This window comes from Podarcis bocagei (assembly GCF_964188305.1).
Source record: "Podarcis bocagei genome assembly, chromosome: 7".
In the NCBI taxonomy this organism is placed as follows: domain Eukaryota; kingdom Metazoa; phylum Chordata; class Lepidosauria; order Squamata; family Lacertidae; genus Podarcis; species Podarcis bocagei.
Genome location: NC_138132.1, coordinates 90,382,391 through 90,410,100, shown reverse-complemented (window position 1 = coordinate 90,410,100; position 27,710 = coordinate 90,382,391). Strand labels below are relative to the sequence as shown.

The 27,710-nt window shown below is 45.9% G+C and overlaps 3 protein-coding genes across 7 annotated transcripts in view; 1 reads left to right on the top strand and 2 right to left on the bottom strand.

Moving 5' to 3' along the window:
- Nucleotides 1-722: 722 nt before the first annotated feature.
- On the bottom strand, nucleotides 723-15,512 carry TMEM127 (transmembrane protein 127). 3 transcript variants are annotated; one of them, XM_081201032.1, is made up of 4 exons: nucleotides 15,289-15,512; nucleotides 12,749-13,178; nucleotides 5,433-5,597; nucleotides 723-3,560 (listed from the first exon to the last, which is right to left on the bottom strand). In XM_081201032.1, exons 2-4 carry the CDS (start codon nucleotides 12,990-12,992, stop codon nucleotides 3,253-3,255), a joined length of 717 nt encoding a protein of 238 aa, XP_081057158.1. In that variant the 5' UTR covers nucleotides 12,993-13,178; nucleotides 15,289-15,512; the 3' UTR covers nucleotides 723-3,252. The 3 variants fall into 3 exon arrangements, with proteins under 3 accessions (XP_081057158.1, XP_081057157.1, XP_081057159.1); XM_081201031.1 differs by lacking the exon at nucleotides 15,289-15,512 and adding an exon at nucleotides 15,023-15,180; XM_081201033.1 differs by lacking the exon at nucleotides 15,289-15,512 and adding an exon at nucleotides 14,997-15,152.
- On the top strand, nucleotides 15,192-24,624 carry CIAO1 (cytosolic iron-sulfur assembly component 1). Of its 3 annotated transcripts, none has more exons than XM_081200999.1 (8): nucleotides 15,192-15,312; nucleotides 18,762-18,927; nucleotides 19,560-19,708; nucleotides 20,062-20,173; nucleotides 20,413-20,501; nucleotides 21,902-22,103; nucleotides 23,511-23,598; nucleotides 23,794-24,624. In XM_081200999.1, the coding sequence occupies exons 2-8, from the start codon at nucleotides 18,789-18,791 to the stop codon at nucleotides 24,032-24,034; spliced, it is 1,020 nt and encodes a 339-aa protein (XP_081057125.1). In that variant the 5' UTR covers nucleotides 15,192-15,312; nucleotides 18,762-18,788; the 3' UTR covers nucleotides 24,035-24,624. The 3 variants fall into 3 exon arrangements, with proteins under 3 accessions (XP_081057125.1, XP_081057124.1, XP_081057126.1); XM_081200998.1 differs by having other exon boundaries at nucleotides 15,196-15,316; XM_081201000.1 differs by lacking the exon at nucleotides 15,192-15,312 and adding an exon at nucleotides 15,695-15,726.
- Nucleotides 24,625-27,143: 2,519 nt separating this feature from the next.
- The window catches only part of SNRNP200 (small nuclear ribonucleoprotein U5 subunit 200), a 47,014-nt gene continuing 46,447 nt past the window's right edge, over nucleotides 27,144-27,710 (bottom strand). Inside the window, exon 45 of the mRNA XM_081200891.1 lies at nucleotides 27,144-27,606. Coding sequence (XP_081057017.1) covers nucleotides 27,463-27,606 — 144 coding nt within the window. The 3' untranslated portion in view covers nucleotides 27,144-27,462. The remainder of the gene's footprint in view (nucleotides 27,607-27,710) is intronic.

The following is a 27,710-nucleotide window of genomic DNA, read 5'->3' as shown; positions in this document are numbered from 1 at the left end:
CACTCTGTATAATTGCTCTCATTTTGCAAAGCCACAGGCACCCAGAATCTTAGTGCAAGAAAATCCACAAGAGCTCTACTCTGTAACAAAGTATTTCATTCTTGTCCTGGCAAATTCAGGACCACTTATATCCCCATCCTTTCCATGTCAGCTGAGAAGCCATGACATACTCTATACCTCTCCCACCTCCTGGAGTCAAAATTTAGACCGTATGTCCCTAATAGCAAAGACATTTGTTTTGTGATTATCTGTCTATCTCTGCAGCTATAGACATTCTCTTGGTAGTGTGTATATTGGTGTTTTCACAGGTAGTTCCACAGCTTTAAAACTGCCTTCGTCCAGAGATCCAAGTGCTCTCCAGTAGTGATGCAAGACCCCTACATATATCACTAGCCTTCATAGATAAGAGAGACTAGAAATTCTAATTCCGAAGTCATGCATTAGCCTTAGAAGCAACCAAGTTCAAGACAAGTTGGCAAGTTAGCTAAGGAACAATTCACATTAAAGGACAGTAGTATAATGGTTTTGACAGCAAAGTTAAAAAAAAAAAAGCTTTTTAAGATGCACATGCAAGGCAGTGGCCTTTGGTGACTGACAGACAGCTTATACACAAGCAAACAATAGGCAGGTTTGGTTAATGCTTTCTAATGGTGTGTGGGTGAACAAGATTGCCCAGTTATGTGGTAATTTCTCTCAGCCATAGTATAAACACCCCAAAAAAAGACTATTTACATCCTTATTTTATTTTTGGTAGAAAAGGGTATTCAGGATTTTACAGATGGATTTAATCAACAGTGCTTCATGAATGTTGTTCAAGGTCTAAAAATGATCACAGTAACCAAGTACACATGGAAACCAGTTTTGGTCAAGTCCCCTCTGTGGAAACAAGCTGAATGGAGCCACCTCCATACTGGAGATAAGTCAAACTCCCTTTGGCACATGGAGGTGCTGCCAGTGTTGCTTTCCCTTCCCAGGGCCAGAAAAAGAGAAGACTGCAAGAGTGACCAGCAAAATATTCCCGAGACCAACCACTGATCTCTTCGATAGCCAAAGATTAGAGATTAGGTGGAGATAGTAAAATTATGCATACTATTTACAGCCAAACTCTTTTCTCATATGCAGCAGTGGGGAGGGGGAGGAGAGAGGGGGAAGGGACAGTCTCTGCTCACAGCACATATAAAAGGAGCTACAGAGTCAACTCTGTTGACATGTGGAAGGCCCTCCTCTGGTAAAGACAGTGAGCAATAACAAGAAGAGAACACAAAATGAGAATGCACCAGTGGCACATTCATCATTCACTGGACTGGAGCTGAATGAAAACCACTCTTTGTTTAATCTCCAACAAACTGCTTTTTAAAGACAGACTTCTTTCAAATTCTACAATTTAGTCCCATTTCTCTATCTTTTGAAGGAAGCAGAGAGGGAAGCACCTTATCAGAATCCAATTAAAGCCCTTGTTTTCAAGCGATTAGGATAACACAAAGGAGTCACTCCTCATTGTGATGTGTAATATTTCATACTTGTAGCAGGAAAATCTCAGCTACACTGCACATTACTTTTGCATGAACCAGTTCTAGACAGAGAGAAGCTAGCAGACTGAAATCAGATAGACATCTGAAAGACAGGAGTGTCCTCAGGATATAGCTTCAGCATATCCTGAATGGCAACCTGTTTCATGGAAGTTTCACTGTTGAATCTCTTGTCTTCCTAAGTTAAAGCAGGTCTTGCTTTCAGTTCTCCAAAGTGCCATCCCCTTATTTTTATTCTAAACTGAAACAGGCATCTCTTTCAACCACTCCCTCCCATCTTTTCAGTTCAACATAACATCCCACCTAGTCATCAAAAAAGAGCTGCAGTGAGTAGGTAAAGTTCCTGGCTTATTCAAAGCAATTTTAGTTCAAAGCACTACAATACACAAAGAAAAAGGGGATGTCAGTCATTACACAGAGCATCATGCACCATCTTGCATCACTGCCTGCAACTATCAGGAATATCTCTGCCTCTCAGTTAAACAGTGGCTTAAGTTGGAAGAACTGCCTTTTGGGCTAGAGAGCTTAAAAACCAGAAGTAAATATAGTTTCAATTAAAATAGATTAAAAGATTAAAATCAAGCCTAGGATCAGATTTTGCATATAGTCTTGTGATAAACAAATAGGTGCCAATACTAATTCTCAAAAACTGGGACGAGTGTGCACAGAGGTATGTACACATGTGCCAACACGAACACACACACCAGTGCCAACTGGAATGATAACCCTTTAAAAGGTGCTGTTCCTTTACCTCAAAAGGTAGCTCAGTCCACCCAGGAGATATTTAGTAGTGGCAACATCCTGGAGGTGGCTCTGCCAAGTTTTGTTGGTCCTCACCCCCACCCTTCCCAATGCCTATGGAGGAATGGGGGCTACGAGAACAGCAAATAAAGTGCAAAATGTTTCTCTTAAGTAGCATGAGGCAGAATGTGGGAGAGGAAGAAGCAATGGTGGCAGCAAGCTTACCATGCCTTTCAGAGAGCACATGAATCAACCCAAATGTGTCACCTCCCCACAAACCAGTGCATAGAGAAGGATTCCCACCTTCTGATGTGCTAAATGAAGAACATCTTTGCCCCCAGGTGTGAATATCAGTGAGAGTCACATTCCCCCCAAAGAGGCAGCGCCTCTGAGTGCGGGTGGATGAACAGTGCAGGACTGCTGAACTCACGACCACAAGTGTGCATACTAGTGTGAAAGATCTTATCACAATGCAAAAAAAAACTGTGGACCCCTCCCCCCTCTTCCCAAACACTTAAGTCAAGCTTGCACATGCCATCTCTTTCACATACAAGGCAAGGCCTCTCCTGGAGTAGCTGTGCTTTGCCTCTCTGTACAGGAGGACACCCAAGTGAGTGCAAGTAGCTGGACTGCCTGGGTCGAGTCTGTTGAGTCACAAAAAAGCACAAACCTATAGCTGGGTCACACCAGTCAGTTCATTGAGTCACTTGCTGTACGAAATGCAAGGGACTGGGAAATAAAAATCACCCAGAGGGCTGCTTTGGAAGTCACAGCATGAGCAAAGCTTCAGTTTGCAGCTCCAAAGTGAGTTCTCTTCCTGGCTGGGAGGTCATAAAAGTGAGTGAACCACCTGGGAAAGAAAAGCACCAGTGAGTGGCTCCAGGCAAGGGAATGCAGTCCCAAGTGATTGTGTGCAGTTAGGATCTGCAGCTGGGCTACAAGAAAGCCTTCTTTCCCCCAGCCCAGTCGTTCAGTGGTAGCATTATGGTGTATATGCTGGAGGTGGCTGGAACTGGTTGATCACTTCGTATTCTGCTGGATAAGGTTCATTCTCTTCCATCTCGGAGAGGAGCTCCAATGCTTGCTCTTCCTCTTCAGTTGGGTAATGGCGCAGTAGGTTGGCAGCTGTGGCAAGGATGGAGGCCCCACCAGCTCCAGCCACCAGGTAAAAGCTAACGGCAAAGGTAACATACACTTGTGAGCCATGGTACTTTTTGTGCTGCTGCTGCTGCGCAAGGATGAGCTCCGAGGCCCAATAACAAAACCCGATCACAGTGGCACACTGCAGCACTGAGGGCAGAAGCAAGAGAAAAGAATTAGAAACTGTTCCCCAGATTCTAGATTTAGGTATTTTTATCACAAGCATTGCTCAGTGGAATTCGTTTGGCTCTAATGCGACTTCTTAAAAGCTTGTGGATATGGGTAACGTAGCACATAATCCTAGAATGGTAACACATTTACATTTGACTAATTTGAATTTGTGGATGTGCATTTTCTTGTTTCTATGCACAGACATGGAGATTTAAAGATGCAAGCTATTTATCAGACTCCACCATGGCTGAGAATGTTCCCGTTTCTCAGCCCCACCCTCTTGCCTGATGTCAGAGGACATCAATGGAGCTTTGCCTAGTTAATGAGGTTTGAAGAACAACTTCAGGGAAGACAAAAGGATGACAAAAGAAAACAAAGTAGGTCTCACAAACCTGAGGTCTGCCCAGCCCTGGCCTAAGTAATGCATGCACAACATCTGAGATTTTTCTGCGCAAAATTCCTAAGTCCCAAACCAAAGAACTCAAGGCAAAACTCAAGGCAAAACAAGGTATTTAATTGCTACAACTGTTCTAATATTTTTATTACTATTTACATAGTCTTCAATGTACATACCACTGTATAGAGTAATATAAGCAGAAGGCAGGTCACAGGAATCATAGAATTGTAGAGTTGGAAGGAACCCCAAGGGTCATCTAGTCCAACCCCCTGTGATGCAGGAATCTCAGCTAAAGCACCTATAAGAGGTGACTATTCAACCTCAGCTTAAAAACCTCCAAAGGAGAGTCTACTGCCTTCTGGGGGAGTCTGGTCCACTTTTGAACAGCTCTTACTGTCCTAAAGATCTTCCAGGTGTTTAGTCAGAATCTCCTTTTTTGTAACTTGAAGCCATTGGTTCAGGTCCTACCCTCTGGAGCGGGAGAAAACAGGCTTGCTCCATCTTCCATTGGGCAGCCCTTTAGATATTACCAATATGCTTCTTAAATTATGGCACCTAGAACCAGACACAGTACTCCAGATGTGGTCTGATGACAGAATATAGCATTACTATTACTTCCCATGAGCTGGACACTATACTTCCATTGATGCGGCCTAGAATAGCATTAGCGCCTTTTTTCTGCATCTCATGGTTGACTCATGTTAGGCTTGCGGTCTACTAAGACCCCTAGATCCTTATCACATGTACTACTGACAAGCCAAGTTTCCCCTAACGTATATTTGTGCAGCTGGTTATTCTTGCCCAAGTATAAGTAAAGGTAAAGGGACCCCTGACCATTAGGTCCAGTCATGACCAACTCTGGGGTTGCGGCGCTCATCTCGCTTTATTGGCCGAGGGAGCTAGCGTACAGCTTCCAGGCCATGTGGCCAGCATGACAAAGCCACTTCTGGCGAACCAGAGCAGCGCATGGAAACACCGTTTACCTTCCCGCCAGAGCGGTACCTATTGATCTACTTGCACTTTGACGTGCTTTCGAACTGCTAGGTTGGCAGGATGCCCAAGTATAGAACCTTGCATTTGTCCCTACTAAAATTTATTTTGTTAGTTTTGGCCCATTCTCCAATCTGTTAAGGCCATCTTGAATCCCTGTGTATTCTTCTTGACATAGGAATGGGTAGCAGAGGGAGAATGTGCAGATGAAATTGTGTTTTGGTTCGGTTAAAAGGCAAGAGGTTCATAGAAAAGGAGGGTTTGGATAAGGAGAGAGGTGGCACTCCAAAGGAACCAACCTAGAATACAATTTAGCAGCCACATAGGTCTAGAGAAATTGCAGAGGCCATGAGTAAACTATGAACCAACCACATGGGCAACCCCTTTTTGAACCATGGCTTGCAAGCATAAGCTTCAGGTGCCCAACACAGTAAACAGAGCAGATCAATCCCCTTTATCATTACCTGTGAGGATGTGGGCAAATGCGTAACGTCGTGTGATCTTCAGTGCAGGATGCTTTGGTCCAAACACATCCAACAGGAAAGCTGAAAGGCTGCATATGATTCCCAAGAAGCAGAAGGCAGCAATAACCCGAAGCAACAACACTGTCTGGGGGTTCATGCAGTACTCTGCATGGGGGGAGGGGAGAGAGAGAATTCAAAGTTAAGATTTCACACATGTAATTTACTATTCCTAAGACGAGCTGCTTCCTGGAGCATTCTGAGAATTAAACATATTAGTCTGTAGCTGTGCCAGGATTTACGTGGTACTTGGCATTCTTTCCACGTTATCTACACAATATAAATTCTGCATCTATGATGGGCTAGGCAGAAGTGAGGCTGTTCTTGTCCATACAGCTTAAAGCAGTTTTGCATTTGTTAGCTGAAGATGATGAATTGCCAATGGCATGCTGAAGACAAAAATAAAAGTTGTCACCATTTTAATGAAGTATTATAATATTGCTGGATCAAGTTCTATGTGCCATGCTGATCAAACTGCTTGACACCTCTGTCATAAGAGCACAGATGTGAAAATATTGTAGTCTGATGTGGGCATTAAACAAAGACAAAACTTTTCTTCTGTGGATAAAAAGGAACCTCTCTCTTCCAGACTCACCAAGGGTTATTGCCAAAAGTCACTGCGCAAGCTGAATAACGTCTGCTCATGGAACATACCGTAAATTTCGCTCTATAACACGCAGATTTTTTCTCCTAAAAAGTAAGGTGAAATGTCTGTGCGTGTTATTGAGCGAATGTGTGGTCCCTGGAGCTGACTTGCGCAGGGGCAAAATAGGCAAAAATCAGCCAAAAATAAGATCAGGGGGCGGGCGGAGGGAAGAGGGAAGGCGGAAGCTTTCCTGCATTCTGCCTCAGGGTCTTACTGCCCACCCGCTTCTGTTGCTGCGTTTGCTCAAACTGAACAAAGAGCAGGGAATCCCCTGCCCTCCTGGCAAGCAGAGGGTTAAGGAAAGGATCCCGTCCTTCCTTCTAATCTTCCCTAGTCACACTGCGTGCTCTAGGGACTCTAGAGAGAGGGGGGGGCTGGCTTGGGTGGGGAGGGGGGAACTTTTGCTTTACAATGGTAGGTTTCTCATTTCTTTTCCAAAAGCAGAGAGCCCTGCCCCCAGCCCCCTCCAAATTACAGCTTCTCCAAGCAATGTACTGCTGGAGGGAGACAGTATGCTTGTTTGGAAGAGAAACCCTGCTTCTCTGCTCGTAAGTAACAGCAGGCTGGATTGCAGAGTGAGACATGGAAATCTCTGGATTTATATGCTGTATATCAAATATCTTAATCTGTACTTTCTACACGCGGCTGGTAAATCAGAATCTCCTGAGCCAGGAGGATTACAGCATCTCTCCTCTCCCCTTCATTAAAAGCCTAATACTCTTCTTTGAAGAATTATAACGTGAGAATGTTTTTTATATATATTTTTAAAAGTTCATTTCCTCATTGTGAGCTATACACTGATAATTGCTGCCACAATAACAATTGATTGAAAATGGAATTTAGTCTCCCCCCCCCATAGAGAGCTGTTCTTCAAACGTTTAGCCTTAATACAGTGGCTGATGTAATACCCTTCTGCTTCACTAGGCATTTTATATAGGGACATTAAAATTGATTTTCTACATCTTGGCAGATGAAAAAAAAGTGTGTTACATGCCCTATTGCCCAAAAGTGTGCAAGCACAGAGCAAAGGTTGCAGTGACAGAGGTGGCCAAAAAAGAAATACTGTAAATAAAAAAGAAATCATACTTCGTATATCCTGTCTGGCTTGAGTGGGGGGGTGGGGACTTTTGCTTTCCTTCCCTCCCCATTTAAAATGTGGTTACAAAGCATGGATCCACATGGATCCTCAGGATTTTTGCATTGGGCTACTCCAAACTCACTGTCAGATCACATGTCTGTGGCCACAGCATGAACCACAAAAATCATACATCCACTGTTTCATTTAGAATATTTTTTTTCTTGTTTTCCTCCTCTAAAAACTACGTGTGTGTTATGGTCTGGTGCGTGTTATAGAGCGAAAAATACGGTAATTTGCCCTCATACTCCATTTCCTGCCCCCTAAATCAGCTCTGATGCTTCCCTCAACCCTTTGGAGTAGTGAAGGTAGTCATAGGGAAAAGAAGGGAAAGTTTAATTGTGGAAGCAGTATTAGTTTTGCTCTGTGATGACTTCATTTAATGGATACAACCACAAAACAAAGGACAAACAAGCCTTATCTGGTCTTATTTAATGGCTGCGTAGTCCAGCACATATTTGATAAATAAGACAGCTTTTTCCTTGAATACATCACTGACATGTCAGTCCCCTTTGTTTGAAATGGGAATTGTGCCCAACCTCCCAGGGTTCTGTGGGAAAGACTATTATATAGCACTTTTAATATCCAATCACTTTACAAGTAGCATATTGGTTATGCGAGAGCACATTTTGCACTATACCATCAGAAACAGACCACATTTTACAGAAATAAAAGTACTGGGATATCATCCAGTCATTTATAAAAGCCTTCACAAAAAACACAACACACTTTTCAAGCTATATTCCACAACCTTGAGGATCACAGATGTTCTTTCTTGCTTTAAATAAAAATCATTTTGAGAGAATCCAACGACAGAGGAGATGCACTACAGAAATTTACAGAAATCTTACAATTTTGGATCGGCTACATTAATAACAAATAAAATGAACTTGGGGAACTTGCTGCTCTAAAATCACATTATTTGCCATTGGCACAAGTCGAGTTACTCTATTATAGGTTTGTTGCAAGATTTCATCATAGACTGCTTCTAACTGGATTCCAGCAGGATGTCTTTCTCAGTCTCAGGTTTTTTCCAGCTTCCCCCATGGTTGGGAACTTCTTTCTAGGCTTGCATTGATTTGATAATGTTGATCACCTAATATTTCAGCCATTCTGACCCACAAAAGGACTTACTTTAGTCCAAAAGCCTCGTACATTCTATTTCCTCAAGGACATTTTCTATAAGTTTAACAATGGTTTTTCTTGTTGCTTTTGCAGCTTACAAGATTGCTGCGTGTTCTCTAAAACATGGGAAGGGAATACCCAACACAAATAACTTGATCCAAAATATACAAGGAGGTGGAGATCAAGCTAGGTTAGGAGGCAGGAGGGTGCTGTGTGTTACTTGGGCTTGAACAGGTTGTGGTAGCCATGTTCAATTCTTGACTGAACAACTGTCTGAAAAACTGACATTCTCCTCCAATGCCGTCATTTAAAACTCATTCCAAAACTCATGTTTGCCATACTGCATGGAGTGGGGAGAAGGGAGCTGCTGTTTAGAAGTAAACGAAAAGCCTCCTGGGCTCTGAAACTCATTTCACAGTACAGTAGGCCAGCCACTTATGGTTCTGGGGGTGTGTGCGCCAAGGCAAACTCATCCAAAGTTGGGAATCCCTGAACTGTCCCGCTACCACAAGGGGCTCTGAGACAGTTGCAGAAAGGCTCTGGGAAGCTCTCAGGGCCCTCCTGTGATCTTTGAAGAGCCTGGGAATCAAGGAAAACCCGCTGGGTGTACGGGTGGGTCAGTGAGTGAAAATACATGGAGGAGAGAATTGAGCGCACTCTGTTTATTTATTTATTTCTCCCCACCCACATGATGCTATGTTCATGTAAGCAAAGTGAGTGCAAGTTGTGGGCTTACCATACTCTGGATTCTGGCCCAAGTCACACACACATTAGAATAATCTTTTGGTCACCTGCAGTGCCTGCTTATCCAAAACAAGAGCCTTCTATTGCTCCGGAAAGGATAATCACTCAGATTCATTCTAGCTTATACAGTGGTACCTCAGGTTAAGTACTTAATTCGTTCCGGGGGTCTGTACTTAACCTGAAACTGTTCTTAACCTGAAGAACCGCTTTAGCTAATGGGGCCTCCTGCTGCTGCCGCGCCGCTGGAGCACAATTTCTGTTCTCATCCTGAAGCAAAGTTCTTAACCCGAGGTAATATTTCTGGGTTAGTGGAGTCTGTAACCTGGAGCGTATGTAACCTGAAGGGTATGTAACCCAAGGTACCACTGTATTGGGCTAGAATAACTAACTACTTGTCTGGGCAGCAAGGGTTACTTCCAGGTGACATGGCAAGGGAGCGTTTGTCAACTGGGAGAGAGCTGATTCCTTTTTCTTTAAAGCTACAAATCTAACAAAAAAGACAAACATGTGGGAGGGCAAGCAAGGAGGAATTTTCATGGACTATTTGCTTTTGCAGACCTCTTTGTAGGGGTCTTTGAAACTGAACCCACAGTGCTTTATCTTCTTAAATGTGAAAACTGAAAAGTCCTGAGAAGTGTAGTTATTTCCATGTTAATAAAATTTAAAATAAAATTTAAAAAACATTAAGTTCCTCACATTTTCCATCCTTTCTGCAAAGAGCTAGAAACAATTTTAAAAAAATGAAACAGGGATTCTGAGATTTCTAAAGGAGCCCAGAAACTACCTAGACTTTCTTCAACATCTGTTGGATGCAGATCCTCCCAAGACAACAGGCTGTTTCATGGCAGCTTCTTCATGACAATGAGCACCATAAAAAACAGTTTAGTAAGATATGCTGTGCTTTGTTTCAGATCAATTCATTTGCATCTAGTGCAGCAGCCACATAATCTAATACCAAAGGCATATTTACTTGGAACCAGATGTATAAAGCTAAAATACCACAGTACTAGCCATACCAGAATGAATCAGCCTCATTTGAATATGAAATCAAATTCCTCTTGCTCCCATTAAGAGAACTATGGCATGTAACAACTGTTCATAGCAGGGACATAGTGGGGGGGGGCAGTTTGGGGGAGGGGGCGCTGCTCACGATGCCCTCCTCAAGCCAGCCCTGCGTGGCTTTGTGAGGGTGGCATGAGAAGGACCCCAGCCTCAGCAAATGGCTGTTATGTCCTTCTCAAGTGCCCTCCTCAAGCAGCTTTGAGAGGAGCATTTCCATGGCACTCTGGCCACCAGAGTGATGCCTGACACAGTGGACTCCATTTGCCCTCAGGGAGTGTGTGTAAAAAGGATGCAACAGCCATGTGCCCTTTGATCCAGATTGAAGTCTAGGATCATTCTGCCCTCCGCGAGCGCTCCAGGGCGCTGTGGGAGCATGCTCCACTGCTGGTTCATAGTGCATTGCAAAGTAACAAAGGTAAAAAGGTAAAAGGCGCAGACGCGGGTCTAAATGACTGAGCCTCTTGGGTTTGCCAATTGGAAGATCGGAGGTTCAAATCTGCATGGCGGCGGTGAGCTCCTGTTGCTCTGTCCCAGCTTCTGCCAACCTAGCAGTTCGAAAACATACCAGTGCAAGTAGATAAATAGGTACCTAAGTGATGTTTCTGTGTGTTCTGGCACCTGTCAGTGTCCCGTTGTGCCAGAAGCGGCTTAGTCATGCTGGCCACATGACCCGGAAAGCTGTCTGTGGACAAATACTGCCTCCCTCGGCCTGAAGCAAGATGAGCGCCACACCCAATAGTCACCTTTACCTTTTTACCTTTACCGCAAAGCAACTGATACATAAAAGCAAACAAACCAGCCCAGATTCAAAGCGCTTACAGTCTAAACGCTGACAGTGGCGTAGACAAAGGGAGGGGAGAAAGGAGAGAGGCATACTCTACAAGGGATGAATTAAGAGTCACTGCAATTATTCACACAAAGGCTTCATTTCAGTTAGGTATGAGAGGGTTTAAGTAACATGCATCATGGAAACCTTGGGTTTCATGGAGGTTATGGAAAGAAAACAGGTGGTACAATATATGTTATATATAGGCAAGCCCACATGCATCAGGGTCCTCCTCCCACTGATTCCCCACGTCCCTGTTGCCCAGGCATTGGGAAACTCTGCCCTTCAGATGTTTGGGGACTACAACTCCCATCATCCCTGACCACTGGTCCTGGTAGCTAGGGATGATGGGAGTTGTAGTCCCAAAAAACATCTAGAGGGCAGAGTTTGCCTATGCCTGCTGTTGCCCAACTGACTAGCCAGAATAGCTGAGAGATACTGCTCAGCTATTTCTGTGCTAATCAGCTTGGTGGCAGAAAGGTGCATGACGGCATCTCCTCACCGCTGATGATGAGATGAGGTGTGGGTGAAAAAGAGAGGGGTGGAAGGGATGCCTGACCCACAGGCTACATGTGCCTTCAACCCACCATCTATGATTGCATGGTCGGTGCCATTGGAAGCAAAGAGGTTGCCTGGCCCTGTAGGTGTTCTGGAATTTTCAGGCACAGTAGACAGTGTGAGTAAATGGAATAAATTGCTTTGGTAGAACAGGAGCAGCAAAGATAACTAACCAAGGTACTCAAAAGCACCTATTTTAACAGTAGGAAACTACTTTGCCTGCTAGAAGAGAGCTGTTGGGACACAGCCAATTGTTGGGTTGAATGTTAACCACACGCATAGTTGTAAAAAAATTGTTTGGTTACTGGCAAGGTCTGCAAACTCAGTTGGGTTTCTTATATGCTTAATGCATGATCTGACCTTGCCCTCTCCAGAACATAAGCATCACATTAAGTTACAGGGGAAAGGCCATTGCAGGTGGTAAGAGGGAGGAAAAGAAATTAATGAAGAAACAAGTTTTTTGAGCCCGCAAGAAGTTGCAGTGTGCATTCTTTTTAGTAGCGACAAGCTTCTTGCCAGTTATGGCCAAAGCTGGGAATATGAAATTGCATGGGATGTATGTTGCAAGATCCAGCCAGAACTTAAATAACACATTTATGATTTAAGCGCATGTCTAACTTTTGTAAACCACTTTGAGGTTTGTTTGTATTTACAATCAAGTGGCATATAAATTTTATGCAATAACTTTATCCCACTGCAATGAATGGAACAATGGCAGTTAAATTTTGACAAGATTAGAGCTCAAAAACGCTGAACATTTAAAATATCATTATAACAAAATTGATACAAAGTGTCCTTTTGACAGTACTTAGTTCTACAAAAAGACAACTTTGGCTGCAGTCCTGTTTAGCTGTAAGTAAGCTCCTCTGACGACATTGGGATTTACATCTGAGTAAACATGCAGACAAGAATGCACAAACTGTAGGGGTAGGTGGAGCAGCAAGTTTCATTGCCACAGGGACCGATCCCTCCATAACTTCTGGGTTGGTAAATATTCAATAAGGAGAACCATGAAACAAGAATCAACTCCTCTACAGGCAGTTGATTATTATATGACACCAGGAATCACACACACAAAATTCACCTTGGTGAGCACAAAATTACACTGAACAGCTACTGCGTGAACCAACCTACACCAATTTCTATACACAATTCATTCTCACCTTTAAGTAAATCCGGGTCTACATATCCCAGCACATCAGCAACTCCCAGCTCCTGGCGAGAACAAGTGCCCCCATGAATTCGTAGCCAAGCAGGTTCTGCTAGTGCAGTACACAGGGCAGTTATTGAGAGGGCACCAGGCAATGCAGAAGCCAGGCTCCTTTCTGGCTGCTTTGGCAAGGCACTCCCATCCTGGCCTCTTCGCCTGCGCCCACTGGGCAACACCGAGCCACTTGGGGTGTACATGGATCCTCTTTCTGAGATTAGGCCAAATAAATCCAACGAAACACACTATGGACAGAAGCCCTTGGGATCTTCTGGAATGGGTGAGTGGCCAATGACTTTAGGCACCAGTCAGGGGGAGCAGACTCACAGAAGGCTGCAGGCAGAACAGAGCACCAGATGAAGTGTCTCTTCTGCACTCAGAAGAACCTGAAAAAGACAAACAGATCAAGCCTTCTAAATAGCCTCTCACCTGTGGCAAGTTAAGGGCTGCCTCAAGGTGACCAAGTCTGACCAACATTTCTTCCTTTTTTGGTACAAGTGAGCAGACTCACTGATTTCTATGGAGATTCCCATGGTTAAGCAGATGAAATACAGCAGTTTCCCTGCACCCCACAAGCACACAATGCCAAGAAACCTGGGTTTAATAAGTGGTCATTAATTCTCAGGCCAAAGGAGATCAGGGCCAGAGTTCACAAAAGTGGCAAAAATTTTGCTAATGAGTCCTTTTAATAAAAGAACTTCAGAAAAACTACAAGTACTATCATGCATAATAGACTCATTATGTTTCAAGATTAAATTGCACAAAAGCAGTGTTTTTAAGAGAACTTATTGAGGCTCCCATTTTATACTTCATACAATAATACTAGCAAACCAAATCAACCTGTCAAATGGCAATGGCCAATGGCCAGGCCAGGAGTTGGTCATGGATATTAGACATTCCTGTAATTATGTATGAATGTATGGCTTGAAATGAGGAGCAGCAGTAGCCCCCCCCCCCATAGCATTTCTTTATTTTTAGGCAAGTGGATTTGTGCCTTTGTTATGCATATGCACCTCAACCAACTAAATTGCTTCTAAACAACAGTGAAGCCAGTTAGTGTTCCAAGGGTGTTCCACTGAGACAGAGTATAAATGGAACACGTATCTTGCATATTATCCCACTGAACACTTTCAAAAAACAGTTTGTAGATTTCAGCTGGCTGGAGATAATCAAACATGGCGTATAAAAGAGCTGAGAGACAAAGGGACCCTCTCTTGTACTTTTGTCAAAATGGCACCTTTGTTTATCTACACATACACACACACAACTTTTTAGCAGAACAATTAGTGCTTTTGACATAGCCACACTGTGTTGTTCATTTAATTATTGCAAGTCCAATGAATGCATCACACAAGAGCTATTCAGGTTGTGTGAGGTCAGAGGACATTAGACATTTTCATAAGGCACATCTAAGTGTTTTGGAATAAAGAATAAAGGGAAATTATCGCTCAAACCATCACAGCTCAAGCAGCTGAGTCCATTTAACAGATTCCACAGAAACCATTCAGTTTACTTAATAATATTAGACATTTACCTGATTAAATGGTAACCAAGTCAAAGTAACGCAAGTAACTATGTATTCTTTCTGCTTTACCTTCCTCTGTTTATCCTCTCATTTGACACAAGGCACCCTGTACATGCTTTCACCAGCCAAAAAAGGAACAAAGATGCCTTTTTTAGTTTGGTTTCCTCCCACTGCTCCCTCAAAATCCCCTTTCCTTTTGTGTTGTGTCTTTTAAATTGTAATCCTGAGACCAGGGACCATCTTAATGAGCATTATAACCTTCTTCAGGAACTTGCATTCTGCTGAGGAGCGAGGTACACATACTTCAAGTACACATGTAACTTGGAAACAACCCTGCCCTCACCTTTCTTAAACTGCTCACTCTCTGAACAACGAAAAGTACCTTAAAGACTTAACAAGTTTGTTACAGAGGAAGCTTTCACGGACTAGGGCACAGCTGGCTCCCCCCCCCCCCATTTCAGTGAGTGGCAAAGAGGAGGCGTGATTTTGTTGCCGTTATCAAAACACATCGGAAGCCGGAAATCCAGGCCCCTGGACTTGCGACCCTCCCGGGGAGCCCGATCCACCTCCCACCCACCCCTGGGCCCTCCTTCGCCCCGACGCCTTCCAGAGAGGGCGCTCTCCCTCGGATCCTGCCCCCCGGGGGCCCCTCGGAGACACAAAGGGGCGCCGCCCCGACCTGGCGGGTCGGACTCCCCCACTCACCGCTCGGCTCCCTTCCCGGGCGCTGAGCCCCGTCGGGCCTGGCCTTCCTTCCAAGGCCGCGGCACTCCGCGGGGCCGGCGCCTTCCTCCTCCTCCTCCTCGCCGAACGACAGCCCGACCCCCCCGCTGCCACCAAACAACAGCCGCCGGCCACTTCCGCTTCCGGCCGGCCGCGCGCATGACGTCACGGCGCCAGAGGCGGGAGGAGGGGCGGGCGCCTCCTGAAACGGAGAAGGCGGCGAACTACAGAAACAGATCCAAATTCACCTCAGCATTTCTCAGCCCTGACTTGTTGGTGTTTTGCTTGACTTTTTCTTGTCTTTATCTTTTGGTAAAGCGCTTTGAGGGGTTGTTTTTTTCTTTTTCCTTCAAGGGGGAATACATAAATAAATAAATAAATAAATAAGACAACTTTGTTCCTTTGAAAGTTGCAGGAGGGCCAGTTCAAGAATTGAGTAAAGAGATGCGGTCCCTCTTTCCTTCCTTGTGTTGTGTGTGTGTGTACACTCACCCAATATAGTCTTTCTCGCAAAGCATACTGGGAATCGTAGTTTCCGCGTGGGGTCGTCACTTCCGCCCCGGAGAGGGGGGGCGAACCTCGCGGCGAGGGAGTGGGCTCTAGGGGGCGCTGTGGCGGGAGCGGCGCTGCCCGCGTTGCCCTGCGCGCCTGCGCCTAGAGGTACCCTACGGGACGCGCGGAGGCAGGTAGGAGGCAGCGGCGCTGGGTGGCTTCCTTGGGCTGCTGAGGGAGGGTTTGCCGGAGCTGGAGGTACGTGGTTCTTCTCCCCCTTTACTTCCCACAACCACCCTGTGAGGTGGGCTGGCCCGAAGTCACACCCAGTGGGCGTCATGGCTAGTGAGGGGGAAGAGTTGGACCCTGCGCTCCCAGCCCAGGCACAGGCGAACTCGGCCTTCCATGTGTTTTGGGACTACAACTCCCATCATCCCTAGCCAACAGGACCAGTGGTCAGGGATGATGGGAGTTGTAGTCCCAAAACATCTGGAGGGCCGAGTTTGCCTATGCCTGTCCTGGCCCGACACTCCGCTGCACCGCTCTGGCTCTCTCATCCAGCTACCAGACTAGACTTCCAGCAAGAGTCCTTTACTACCATTTATCTCTTTTCTTTTATGACCAAGACATACAGCTGATAGAACTTCCTAGTCCAGAGGCAGAATACCTTTGCATAGTAAACTGCACAAGTAAAATAAAAGAGAAGAGGCATCTGCTGTAGGAAGTGAGATGCTATGCTAAGTTGAGCCTTGCTTTGGCCAAGAAGGAGAAGTGCGGCGTAGGGATAGATAGATATGGCTGCATATACGTGATAGCTGTGAATGAACTGTTGTGTACAGAGGCTGTGGAAACGAGTGACGCTGGGAGTGATCAGTAAGGTTTGGTTGTTGGTCCTGATCTGATGCCCCACTTTGTGGCTCCCTGGAAGCACTGGCGGAGCACTTTGGGAAATAGGATGCCAGACTCGGTGGGATCTCACTGTGAGCCAGCAAGGTTCACACACAAATCTTTTTTCGCTGGATAGCTAACTCCTGTGGTTTTGGATGTAGCTCGAAGTGTGTATTTTTCTTGGCCCCCACCCCACCCTCTGCAGTGGTTTGGTTCTATAAATGTTGACTGCATCTAACGGTCTGCACATTATATATAGCTGCGGAAAAAAATAAACTCATAAAATTGTAGAGTTAGAAGTGACCTACTCCACTCTCCTGTAATACAGGAATCACAGCTAACGGGTTACATACTAAATCAAACCAGAGAAATGTAATGTTGAATTGTGTGATATATTTCTTCTTCAATTTGAATATTCTTTTCCTTTCCTTTTGAATGACATTCTCAACAAATGTTTTACCAGGCCTTAATTCAAATTATGTAGCTTCTGAGAGCCACATAAAACTAACCCTCTACAGCAGTGTTCCCAATTAGTGGTCCACCAAATCCACCCAGGAGGTCTGTGGCACATACCCATCAACTGTCTGGTACATCTCAATTTGGGGCGCCCTCCTCTCCCACAGGTCATGCATCCCAGTTTGCATTGGGACATGTTGGAGGGTATGGTGGCGCCATTCACATAACAAAAACTCCCACAGAGATGCCAACAATTTCAAAGGCTTGGCTTTTGGAAAACAAGGTCTTCAGTACTTAGCTACAGGCTTGTGGCCCTTGTCCTCCTGTGATCACAGAGTCAAAAGGAAACCTACATACCATATTTTTCGCCCCATAGGGTGCACCTAGGGTTGTTTTTTTTGGGGGGGGGGGATAAAGAAAAAAAAGCTTCCCGAGCTTCCCCAGCCCTCAGAACAGGCTGCTATCCGCAAGCCTAGGGAGCCCAGCAGGAAGTCGCGCTGGGCTCCCAAGGGTTGCAGAGAGCTGCCTAAAGCCCGCAGCGCGCTCTTCAGCGCACCCCGGGCTTTGGGATGCAGCCAGCTCTGTGCAACCCTTTCTTCCCTTGTCTGCAAACACACAGTTATGTAGTGTACCAGTTACCAAACTTTCTGCCCCTCCCCACAAGGACCACTTGAAACTTGCTGATGATGGTACATGACCCCAGTCAAGCTAGCAAAAATTTACCATTTGCCTGACAATAAGTGTTGGAAATGTAAAGAAACTGAAGGTACTTTCTATCACCTTTGGTGGACGTGCCCGAAGATTAAGGCTTTCTGGGAAATGATATATAATGAAATGAAAAAGGTACTTAAATGTACCTTCCCTAAGAAACCAGAAGCCTTTCTCTTGGGCATTGTCGGCCAATTGGTGTCAAAGAAAGACAGAACTTTTTTTTATGTATGCTACCACAGCAGCAAGGATACTTATCGCAAAGTATTGGAAGACGCAGGATCTACCCACTCTGGAAGAATGGCAGATGAAAGTGATGGACTATATGACATTGGCTGAAATGACTGGCAGAATCCGTGATCAGGGGAAAGAGACGGCGGAAGAAGATTGGAAGAAATTCAAAATCTATCTTAAGAAATACTACAAAATTGATGAATGCTAAAATGTTGAGGTTTTTTAGAAAGAAAAGGAGATTACAGCGATAAAAGATTAAGTTAAAGAAAAGAATAATGAAGGACTATATTTGATAAGATTAAATTTAGGATTTGCTGAAATAATTTTGAAATTTGGGATGTAGAATGGGGAGGTTTGGTGGAGTCCGAGAAGTGAGGTTTATGAAAAAAAGGATATGAAATTATACATGTTTGTTTGTCTTTTTGTTTGTATTGTTTATAAAAAAACTTGTAAAACTAATTTAAAAAATTTATATATATATATAAAAAAGAAACTTGCTGATGATGTTAGTGGACTACTTTAATGATTTTTCTGCCCATTGTAGCAATTGTAATGCACTGTGCTAGATACTGTATACTTTTAAATTGCATTTTTATTGATTGTTCTATTGCACTGTAGTTTATATTCCATAGAATTCAAATCATAATGCAATAAAAGAAATAAAAGAAGCAATAACAATAAATATTACTATTGGATGAAGGCATGATGTGACCCACTGGAGTGAAGGTTGCAGATCACAGTTTTAAAACACTTGCATGATGCAAAAGGCACGTGGGCTGCGTGCCTGGAGGATTTTCATTACACACCTTGATAAAATAAAGGCTTTATTCTGCAGTTGCAAATCGATGTTAGAATGCTGGGCACTCTTGTTCAGGAGATGCCTGAATTGCAATTTTTAAATCATTCTTATTTTTTGTTGGTCTCATTCTTTGCTGCTTCATAGGTTCTGCGGGGACTGTTTGGTGTTATAATGAAGGATTCCCTGACACTTTTGTCTCGCATCCCAGCACACCCAGATTCCCGATGCTGGTTTCTCGCTTGGAACCCTACAGGGAGTCTCTTAGCTTCCTGTGGTGGGGACCGTAGCATTCGAATATGGGGGAAAGAAGGTGAGCTAGTCTGCCAGTTTGGACTGCAATCCTAACATAATTTACTTCACCTCAATGGGACTGAGTAGACATGGTTCAGATTGCTCTCCTTGTTGTCATTCCTTGAAAGTAGGGGGAGAGAAACAGGCAACCAAGTCTTTGGTCTAGAGTGTTCATTGTGCAATTAGGAGAAGCATTGCACTCTGGATTCCTGCTGCATCTTATACTGGGAGGGTAGAGAGAGACTTGTGATGTGTGACCCACCTATAGATGAAAGACAGGTGTCAGGAATCTTTGGACCTCCTATGCCTTGGCCATTGGCCATGAATTTCTGTCATCCCATATCAGTGCCTAGGCCTGCTTAAGACAGCTATGACAAAAAGAGTGTGCCAGTGCCAAAGGGGAGTTGAGTGGGCAGGACTTTATTAGATCTCTTTCCCCATGATGCTTTTTAACTCAGGTGGTGGTAACAGCAGCTCTTGATTTTTCAGGGTAGTTTAGGTGGATCTGATCCCAGTGTAAAGCTGAACCAGGTAAACACCTCTCTAACTTGGTTTATGTAGTGACCTCTGAGGTGCCAGGAGGAGGGAGAAGGACTCTCCAGTGGACCCTGAGATGTGTCACAGCTCCTAATTGGCTTTCTCTCTTGGCAGGTGATACCTGGGTGTGCAAGTCTGTTCTGGGTGAGGGACACCAAAGAACTATCCGCAAGGTGGCCTGGTCCCCCTGTGGGAACTACCTGGCTTCTGCCAGTTTTGATGCTACCACCTGCATTTGGAAGAAGAACCATGAGGATTTTGAGGTGTCTTGAATCTCCCTTTTTGGTTTTGTTGCTGCTGCTGCTTTTCTCATGCTTTTCAGTTGATTAAAATCTGTCACATTGAATACATACACACATGCAAACTCATAACACATAGCCAGAAACCCTTCAGATCTTGCTGGACTCCAGCTCCTGTCAGCCCCAGCGTGTATGACCAATGCTCATAGAAAGTGGGATTTGTAATCCAACACTGTCTGGAAGGCACCATTTCTGCTGCCTCCAGCAATAGGAAATGTTTGCTGTGTTTTCAGGTGTATCATCCTGCCACATTGTCAGGTTTTCACACAATTTCCTGGTTACCCTTCTCTTACCCATATCCCTTTTTCTCTTTGCAGTGTGCAGCCACACTGGAGGGCCATGAGAATGAGGTGAAGTCTGTGTCATGGGCACCATCTGGCAGTCTTCTGGCCACTTGCAGCCGAGACAAAACTGTCTGGGTTTGGGAAGGTGAGAGCCGCAAAAGTGTTTTGAGAGGATGAAGCTGGGGCAAAAGGAATTGGGATTTTCACTGTGTGTGAATATACTTGATGCATGATGGCTGGAGCACAGACATGGGAGGGAATCATAGAATTGTAGAGTTGGAGATGACCCCAAGGCTCATCTAGTCAAATACCTTACAATGCAGAAATCACAGTGCCTTGTTTCTTAAACTGTTCCCCTACATTCCCCCCTCTTCTGTGCTGCAGTGGACGAAGAGGATGAATATGAGTGCATGAGTGTCTTGAATTCCCACACGCAGGATGTCAAGCATGTTGTCTGGCATCCCAACCAAGAGGTGAGTGTTCCCTTCCTGTATGGCTGACAGCTGGTATCCTTGGGGCGTGGTGTCTTGGAGACCTATCAAATGGCTGGTCTCTAACCAGGGCAGTGTTTCTATAGCCCCCTGTCATAAACTGTAAACATTTATATTTCTGTCCTTCCTGCCCCCTCCCATTGAAGCCTTATAGCCCTCCTAATCAAACAAGAATACCCTTGTGTTGCAATTTTTGCACTCAGTTGCTGCAGTCTCCTGATGCTAATGGGGTGTGTGGACTGGAGTATTCATTTCAACATGGGCATTTGAAGTAAGACAGGAATGACATGGCTGATCCATAAAACTGCATCCAGGGAATTGTAATGAGTACATAGCAGCAGCTCTCCTTGGGCTTCCCAAATCAGACAGTGGGAAGATGGTCATCCCCACCAACTCAGGGTGGATTAGGGAGAGACCTTTGTGCAAGGAGCCCTGTCCACTCAGGGCCTGGCTGGCAGAGGGAAGAAGACTCCTCAGGAGCCGGTCCTTCCAAGGGCTGACCCAGCATATTTTGCTGCCTGGGGCAAAGGATCAAATGAGGTTGGCATCCAACCTTTATTTCCTTGACATCTGATGGGAGGGCATTCCACAGGGTGGGCGCCACTACTGAGAAGGCCCTCTGCTTGGTTCCCTGTAACCTCACTTCTTGCAGTGAGGGAACCGCTAGGAGGCCCTCGGAGCTGGACCTCAGTGTCCGGGCTGAACGATGGGAGTGGAGACGCTCCTTCAGGTATACTGGGCCGAGGCCATTTAAGGCTTTAAAGGTCAGCACCAAGACTTGGAATTGTGCTCGGAAATGTACAGGGAGCCAGTGTAGGTCTTTCAGCAAGGGCTGAAAGGCTGCAGTGTTTGCTACACCCACTTTGCAGCAGGGATGCAGGCAAAAGGCTGTTCATCACCCTCCTTGGTGTGACCACCAGCAGTGGGGCTTTGTCATCTTCACAGCTTACGTCTCTATTCCTGTTTCTTCGAAGTTGCTGCTTCTCTGTGGATCTGTTTCTCCTGGAAACTACTGCAGGATCCTTGATATCTTTGTTGCCCTAGGGCACGGCTTGCCAAAGTGGTTTGCCCCCCACCCCCATGTTGCTCAGCTGCAACTCTCATCATCCATGATCAGTGGCTGTTCTGACTGGGATTGATGGGCATGGGAGTCCAACATCACCTAGAAGAGAAGGCACACCACTGGTTACCCATACCCTAAGTGCTGTAAACATGCTTTTGGCTTTAAAATAAATTCCGGGATTATCAGGGAGCTGAGCTTTGTGTCTTACACAACATTCTGCATTCCCCTCCATGCTCTCATTGAACAGCCCTGCTCTCAGTTTTGCTCCAGAGGTGTTTCGTTCCAACACTTACCTGTGATTTTTCCTTTCCATTACCAGCTATTGGCATCAGCGAGTTATGATGACACTGTAAAATTGTACCGGGAGGAAGAGGACGACTGGGTGTGTTTTACCACCCTAGAAGGGCATGAGTCTACGGTGTGGAGCCTGGCCTTTGACCACAGTGGGGAGCGCCTGGCCTCCTGCAGCGATGACAAGACAGTGCGCATTTGGCGCCAGTATAAGCCGGACAATGAGCAAGGTCAGTGGCATTTGCAAAGATGGAATGGATCTGTTCAAGGAATTGGATCTGCCTAGTTTTCCAAGGGCCATGGCAGCTAAGATTTGAAGTTTTTGTTGCTGGGGCAGCTGAGCCACCCTAAGGAATTGGCTTCTGTAGGGTCTGAAGAGCTGTCACTGGTGGCAATGTAGAAGTGCAGCATCTCTTAGGCTTTCCACTGCTGTTTTTTCATTAGGTCAAGGATGTTGTTTGACTCTGCGTCCCATTACCCGCAGTCAGCAAAGCCAATGTTCAGGGATGATGGGAGCTGTAGTCCAGCAACACTTAGGGGACCACAGGTTCCATATTACATAGCTAAAATCAACCACCACCACACATGCCAATAGTAAATGCCATTCTCTGTGGGCTGGTTCTGAAGTATGCAAAGCTACAGCATCCACAAACAGGAAGCACCAAGGTTTGCAGATGCACAAAAAAAATCCTTAGGAAAACAGCCTAAGGCTGATAGCTCAGTGAGAAATGGGCATGCTCCTTGGACACAAAATGCTGCTGGTAGTGTGGAAGTACAGTGGTACCTCGGGTTAAATACACTTCAGGTTACATACGCTTCAGGTTACAGACTCCGCTAACCCAGAAATAGTACCTCAGTTTAAGAACTTTGCTTCAGGATGAGAACAGAAATCACGCAGTGGCAGCGGGAGGCCCCATTAGCTAAAGTGGTGCTTCAGGTTAAGAACAGTTTCAGGTTAAGAACGGACCTCCAGAACAAATTAAGTATGTAACCAGAGGTAGCACTGTAAGTCAGTATTATTTCCCCCTATATTACATATGGGGAACCTGGGGCTGAGAGAGCGTTTATTCCTGCCTAAGACTCAATGAGTTCGTGATAGAGTTGATGTTTGAACAGGTGTGTGTGTGTTCATGTTCAAATTTACAGCTCAGAATCTTAGCCACTGTGCTATATTACCTCCATGCAGATTCTCTGAATACAGACACACACATACACAATTTTGTATTCTTTCATCTTCTTTAACTTCTAGTCTTTGTGATTGTGGAGATGCCTGAAGCATGGAAGAGTTATCTGAAAAGGGGGTTTGGGTAGGGAAGGCAAGCGTCTCAGCTCTTATCACTGAACCCTTGTTGAGTAAAAACTGTAATGGGAGGGAGGAATGAACCCTATTCTGCCCAATCACATGAGAGAGTGCAGTTAAGTGTGTCAGGATCTCCTTGCTCCAGGATGTAAATGGGGAACTTCACAGCTTCTGCATCCAGTGGTGACACTGCTTCCTTCCATACTCTTTAGTTTCTGAAGTGAAAAAGCATTGGTGGGGTCTGTAGAGCTTCAAGTTGCCTCTCTTTGCAAAGAAGCTTTTGGCCTATGAAGCAAAGAAGACAGGCCCAGACTAAGGAGTTGTTTGTGTGTTGCAGGTGTTGTCTGCAATGGCACAGATCCTACCTGGAAATGCATCTGCACCCTTTCTGGCTTCCACACAAGAACCATCTACGACGTGGCATGGTGAGTGTGCACGGCAGGGGAGAAGTCTTGGGATGCAGCTTGCAAGTCATTCTGGGCACCAATCAATCTGTTCCAGTCAAGTGGTAAAGCTTTTCCTGTGATTGTATCACTCCATGTGATAGGGCACAGGACCTTTGCACAGATCGCGAGTGTGTTCAGGCCCATAGTCCATTCTTTTCGTTTCATCCTCTGCAGGTGCCAGCTAACGGGAGCTTTAGCCACGGCTTGTGGAGATGATGCCATCAGAATATTTGAGGAGGAGCTGCACTCAGACCCCCACCAACCCACTTTCACCCTTACTGTCCACATGGCCCGGGCTCACTCCCAGGATGTGAACTGTGTGGCCTGGAACCCGAAGGAGCCTGGGCTGCTGGCTTCATGCAGTGATGACGGAGAGATGGCATTTTGGAAATACCAGCGCCCTGAGGTCTGCTGAGGGTCCAAATTTCCCAGCTCCCTCTGACAATAACACAGTTCTAGTAGTGCAACAGTGGCACACCTGTGGGCAGCAAGCTGGACTGCATCCCCTCTCTAAAGGCAATTAAAAAGGTGATATCATGTAACCTTGTTATGAAGTACCTCCCCCCTTTCCGCAAGAGCTGCTGTGCCAGAGCTAACACCTAGTGGGGGCAGCGGAGGGCAGCTGGGTCTTCTGCACAGATTCATGTTGTTGACCAAACAGGGTCTTGTCTTGCAGCTGGGTAGAAAATCCCCAAACTACATAGGCTGGGTTTTCTTAGCTTCATCACTCCTTTAAAATGAAGCCAGGGTTGCCTGCAGAAAGACTGGCCTGCTGATTAGGCGTTTCTTACCAGTTGGGAAGCAACAGGCTTTGTAACTGCTGGTTTTGTACTAAAATGTGGTTGTATAAGCTGTAGGTTTGGATTGGGAGGTGGTGCTGCAGAGGGAGAAGAGCAGTTCTGAGCAAATGAGCTTGTGACACATGTAAAATTTATTTTGACCAAGTGCTATTGTATGTCTGCTGCTATCTCTAAATGGGTTTTTATGTTAAAAATGCAACTAAGACTTTGCCATGCCAACTACTTATTTGACATACAGGGGTCACCATCCAAGAGAGAAAAGTGCTGTTCAGCTATCAGAAATTAGTTGGCAATTTGCCCGGCTGATTCCAAAAATGAAAATGCCAACATAGCTCAGCACAGATGGGTTGAGTTGTCCTTGTCAGTTCATTTCCCCCCTCATTATAAAATGTGGGGGAGTTTCCTCATGGGAAAGGTATCTTTGTCTCATCCGTGTCAAATACTTCAACATGTGAGGCAGGGATAGGTTGTTTCACAAAAAAATCTGCATGAATTGCAACCTCAGAAGGCAGAGGGGGAAGTCAAGGAGCCCTGGTCAAAATGATTTCCAAACTTCCTCTATATGGTACTGTCTTTTGGGTTCTTGTAAGCACTTCAAGATGGTGGTGCTCATAGCTCTCCTCATTTTATCCACAAAGCAACCTTGTGATGTTGGTTAAGCTGAGACACAGTGACTAAAGCCCATGTCACCTAGTGCAGTGTTTCCCAACCACTGTTCCGCGGCACACTACTGTGCCGCGAGATGATGCCTGGTGTGCCGTGGGAAAAATTAAAAAGATTTTTTTTTTTTTTGTAAAAGTCAAATTAGGTCCTAATCTATCCCTCGAGCGCCCCTTGTCCGTTATTGTGACGCATGAAGCATGTTCCCGCCCACTCCCCGCCCTCCCTTGCTTCTCTCTCTCTCTCTGTGGCGCTCTCCGCCGCTTCCTGCTGGGCATGCGCAGCTCGCCTCGCGCTTCCGTTCCGGCCCCTCCTTCCCCCGACTATCCCGCCGCTCCGTTCCTTTCTCTTTCTCGCGTGTCAGAGAGCGGCGGCGCGAGCGCGGCGGTTCCCTCAGGGCTGACGGAGGGCTCGAGGAGGCAGGACGTGGAGGCGGAGAAAGCGGCGGCGGCCACCCCCCACCTCCGGCTCCAGGCCCGTGTAGAAAGCTGAGGGGGAGTGATAGATAGAGGTGGGCGGCGGCGACCACGACCAACCGCCACAGTAGTTGTAGCGGTGGCAACGGCGAGCAGGGACTCCCGCTCTCTCTCCGTCGTGTCTCTCTCTCTCTCTCCCGGGCCCGTCCGTTGAGTCTCCCGCGCGCCTCGGCTACAAGATGAGCATCGAGTTCCCGCCGGGTCTGACTGAGCTGCTGCAGGGCTACACGGTGGAGGTGCTGCGGCACCGGCCGCCGGACCTGCTGGCCTTCGCCGCCGAGTACTTCACCAAGCCCCGCTCTCCTTCCTGCCTCGCTTTGCTGCCTCCTTCCCCCCCACCCCCAAAGCTTGGAGGTTCCCCGGCGCCGACCCGCAGGTTTGACCCCCTTCTCACACCTGTTCGCGCTCCTTGCACGGAATGGGGCGGATGGGGAGGAACGGGGCTCGCCGCTGCCTCCACTCGCCCTCCCCCCCTCCACCGGCGGTCCCGCGATTCTTGGCTTTTTGGCGGTTGGCACAGAAGGAAGGCAAGGGGGAGGGGAAAAAATTGAAACTTACACTTTCGTGCGTCCCTCCCGGCGTGACGCTGCGCGCTGACGTCACGGGGCTGTAATGGTGGTGTGCCTCGAGATTTTTTTCATGAAACAAGTGTGCCTTTGCCCAAAAAAGGTTGGGAAACACTGACCTAGTGACCTTCATGACCAAGGTGATCTTTGAATTCTGCTCTGTCCAAGGCTCTCTAATAACCACTACATCATGTTGACTCTCCCTGGACACATTTGTTAGGGCTGATGAAAGTTGGGTTCCATCACTATCTGGAAGGCTGGAACAAGGTAACACAAAAGAATTGTTTCCAAAGAGATATTTGTGTTAGTCTGTTGCAGCACAAAACAAATTGGAAAGTCAACTAATTGCAGAGACAAGTATATTAGTTTTGCATGAAGAAGCACATGTATTGATTCTGCCAGCAAGGTAATATTAGATACCTACACTAGAGAGCAGAGAAATAGCCACAGATGGCTGTGCTGCTGTTTCATATTCCCCAATCAGGATAACTATCTTGCTCATGGTAGGGCATCTTAATTAGCTTCCTGCACCTGACATAGGATCCTAATTACAAGCCAGAAAAGCAAGTGTCAAAGACATACTTCAAACCGGGGCTAGGACAATGGGACAGCCCAAAAGACTGTGGGGGGGGGAGGTAAAAATACATGCAGAGAAAGTCTAGGACTGGGTAGTTAACCTTTTTTATACCTACCGCCCACTAATGCATCTTTCTTGATAAAATTTCCTTACCACCCACCAGTGCTCAGGGGAAGGAGGATTCACCTTGTGCCGTAGAACCCCCTACCGTAAGGTTACCAGACGTCCCCGTTTCCCAGAGACAGTCCCCGGATTTACAAACCAGTCCCCATACAAAATCCATTGAAGTTGGAAAATGTCCCCAGATTCATTGAAAAAAAATTGGTAACCTTACCCTGCCACCCACCAGAATCCTGAAACGCCCACTAGTGGGCGGTAGGAACCAGGTTGACAACCCCTGGTCTAGGAATTAGTTCCCCCTCCCACAAGAAAAGTAGCAAGGAGGTTGTTCCTAAATATCTTTATTTGGGAAAACAAGTAGGAACACAGCAGAACCAACTGAGTCCACTCACATAAAAATACTGTGCACAAAACTTTTTGAGTTGCTCAGTTAAAAAAAACAACAAAAAAAAACAGGAAGGGCAGAGGTAATTTCTCGAATGCCAGTTGAAAGTGAACAGAAACAGTCAAGTACGGAGTAACCTAACTCTCCAGCCAGCAGGAAGCAGAAGTTCACAAACGTCTCTAGAAGCAGATATTGTGGACATCCCATTCCATGGAGACTCAGAACTGCACTCATACAAGACAGAAGGTGAAGGCCCAGCTCAATCAGTATCGCTGTCACTCTCCGCCTCCTTTACATCCACACTGAACTTGTACTCCTGGTCGCAGCCCATGTAGGCATCACTCATGAAATAGAGGGTGTAGTTGTGAGTCCCAGTGGCTGGTGCCACAAAGTCCAGTTTCACCTAAAAGGAGAAAGAGCATGAACTGGGGTGTAAAGGGTTTGCTCCACAAGGAAGGGATGGGGTGAGAAGCAAGCTCAGAGGAATGGGGCTCCATGCACACCCTG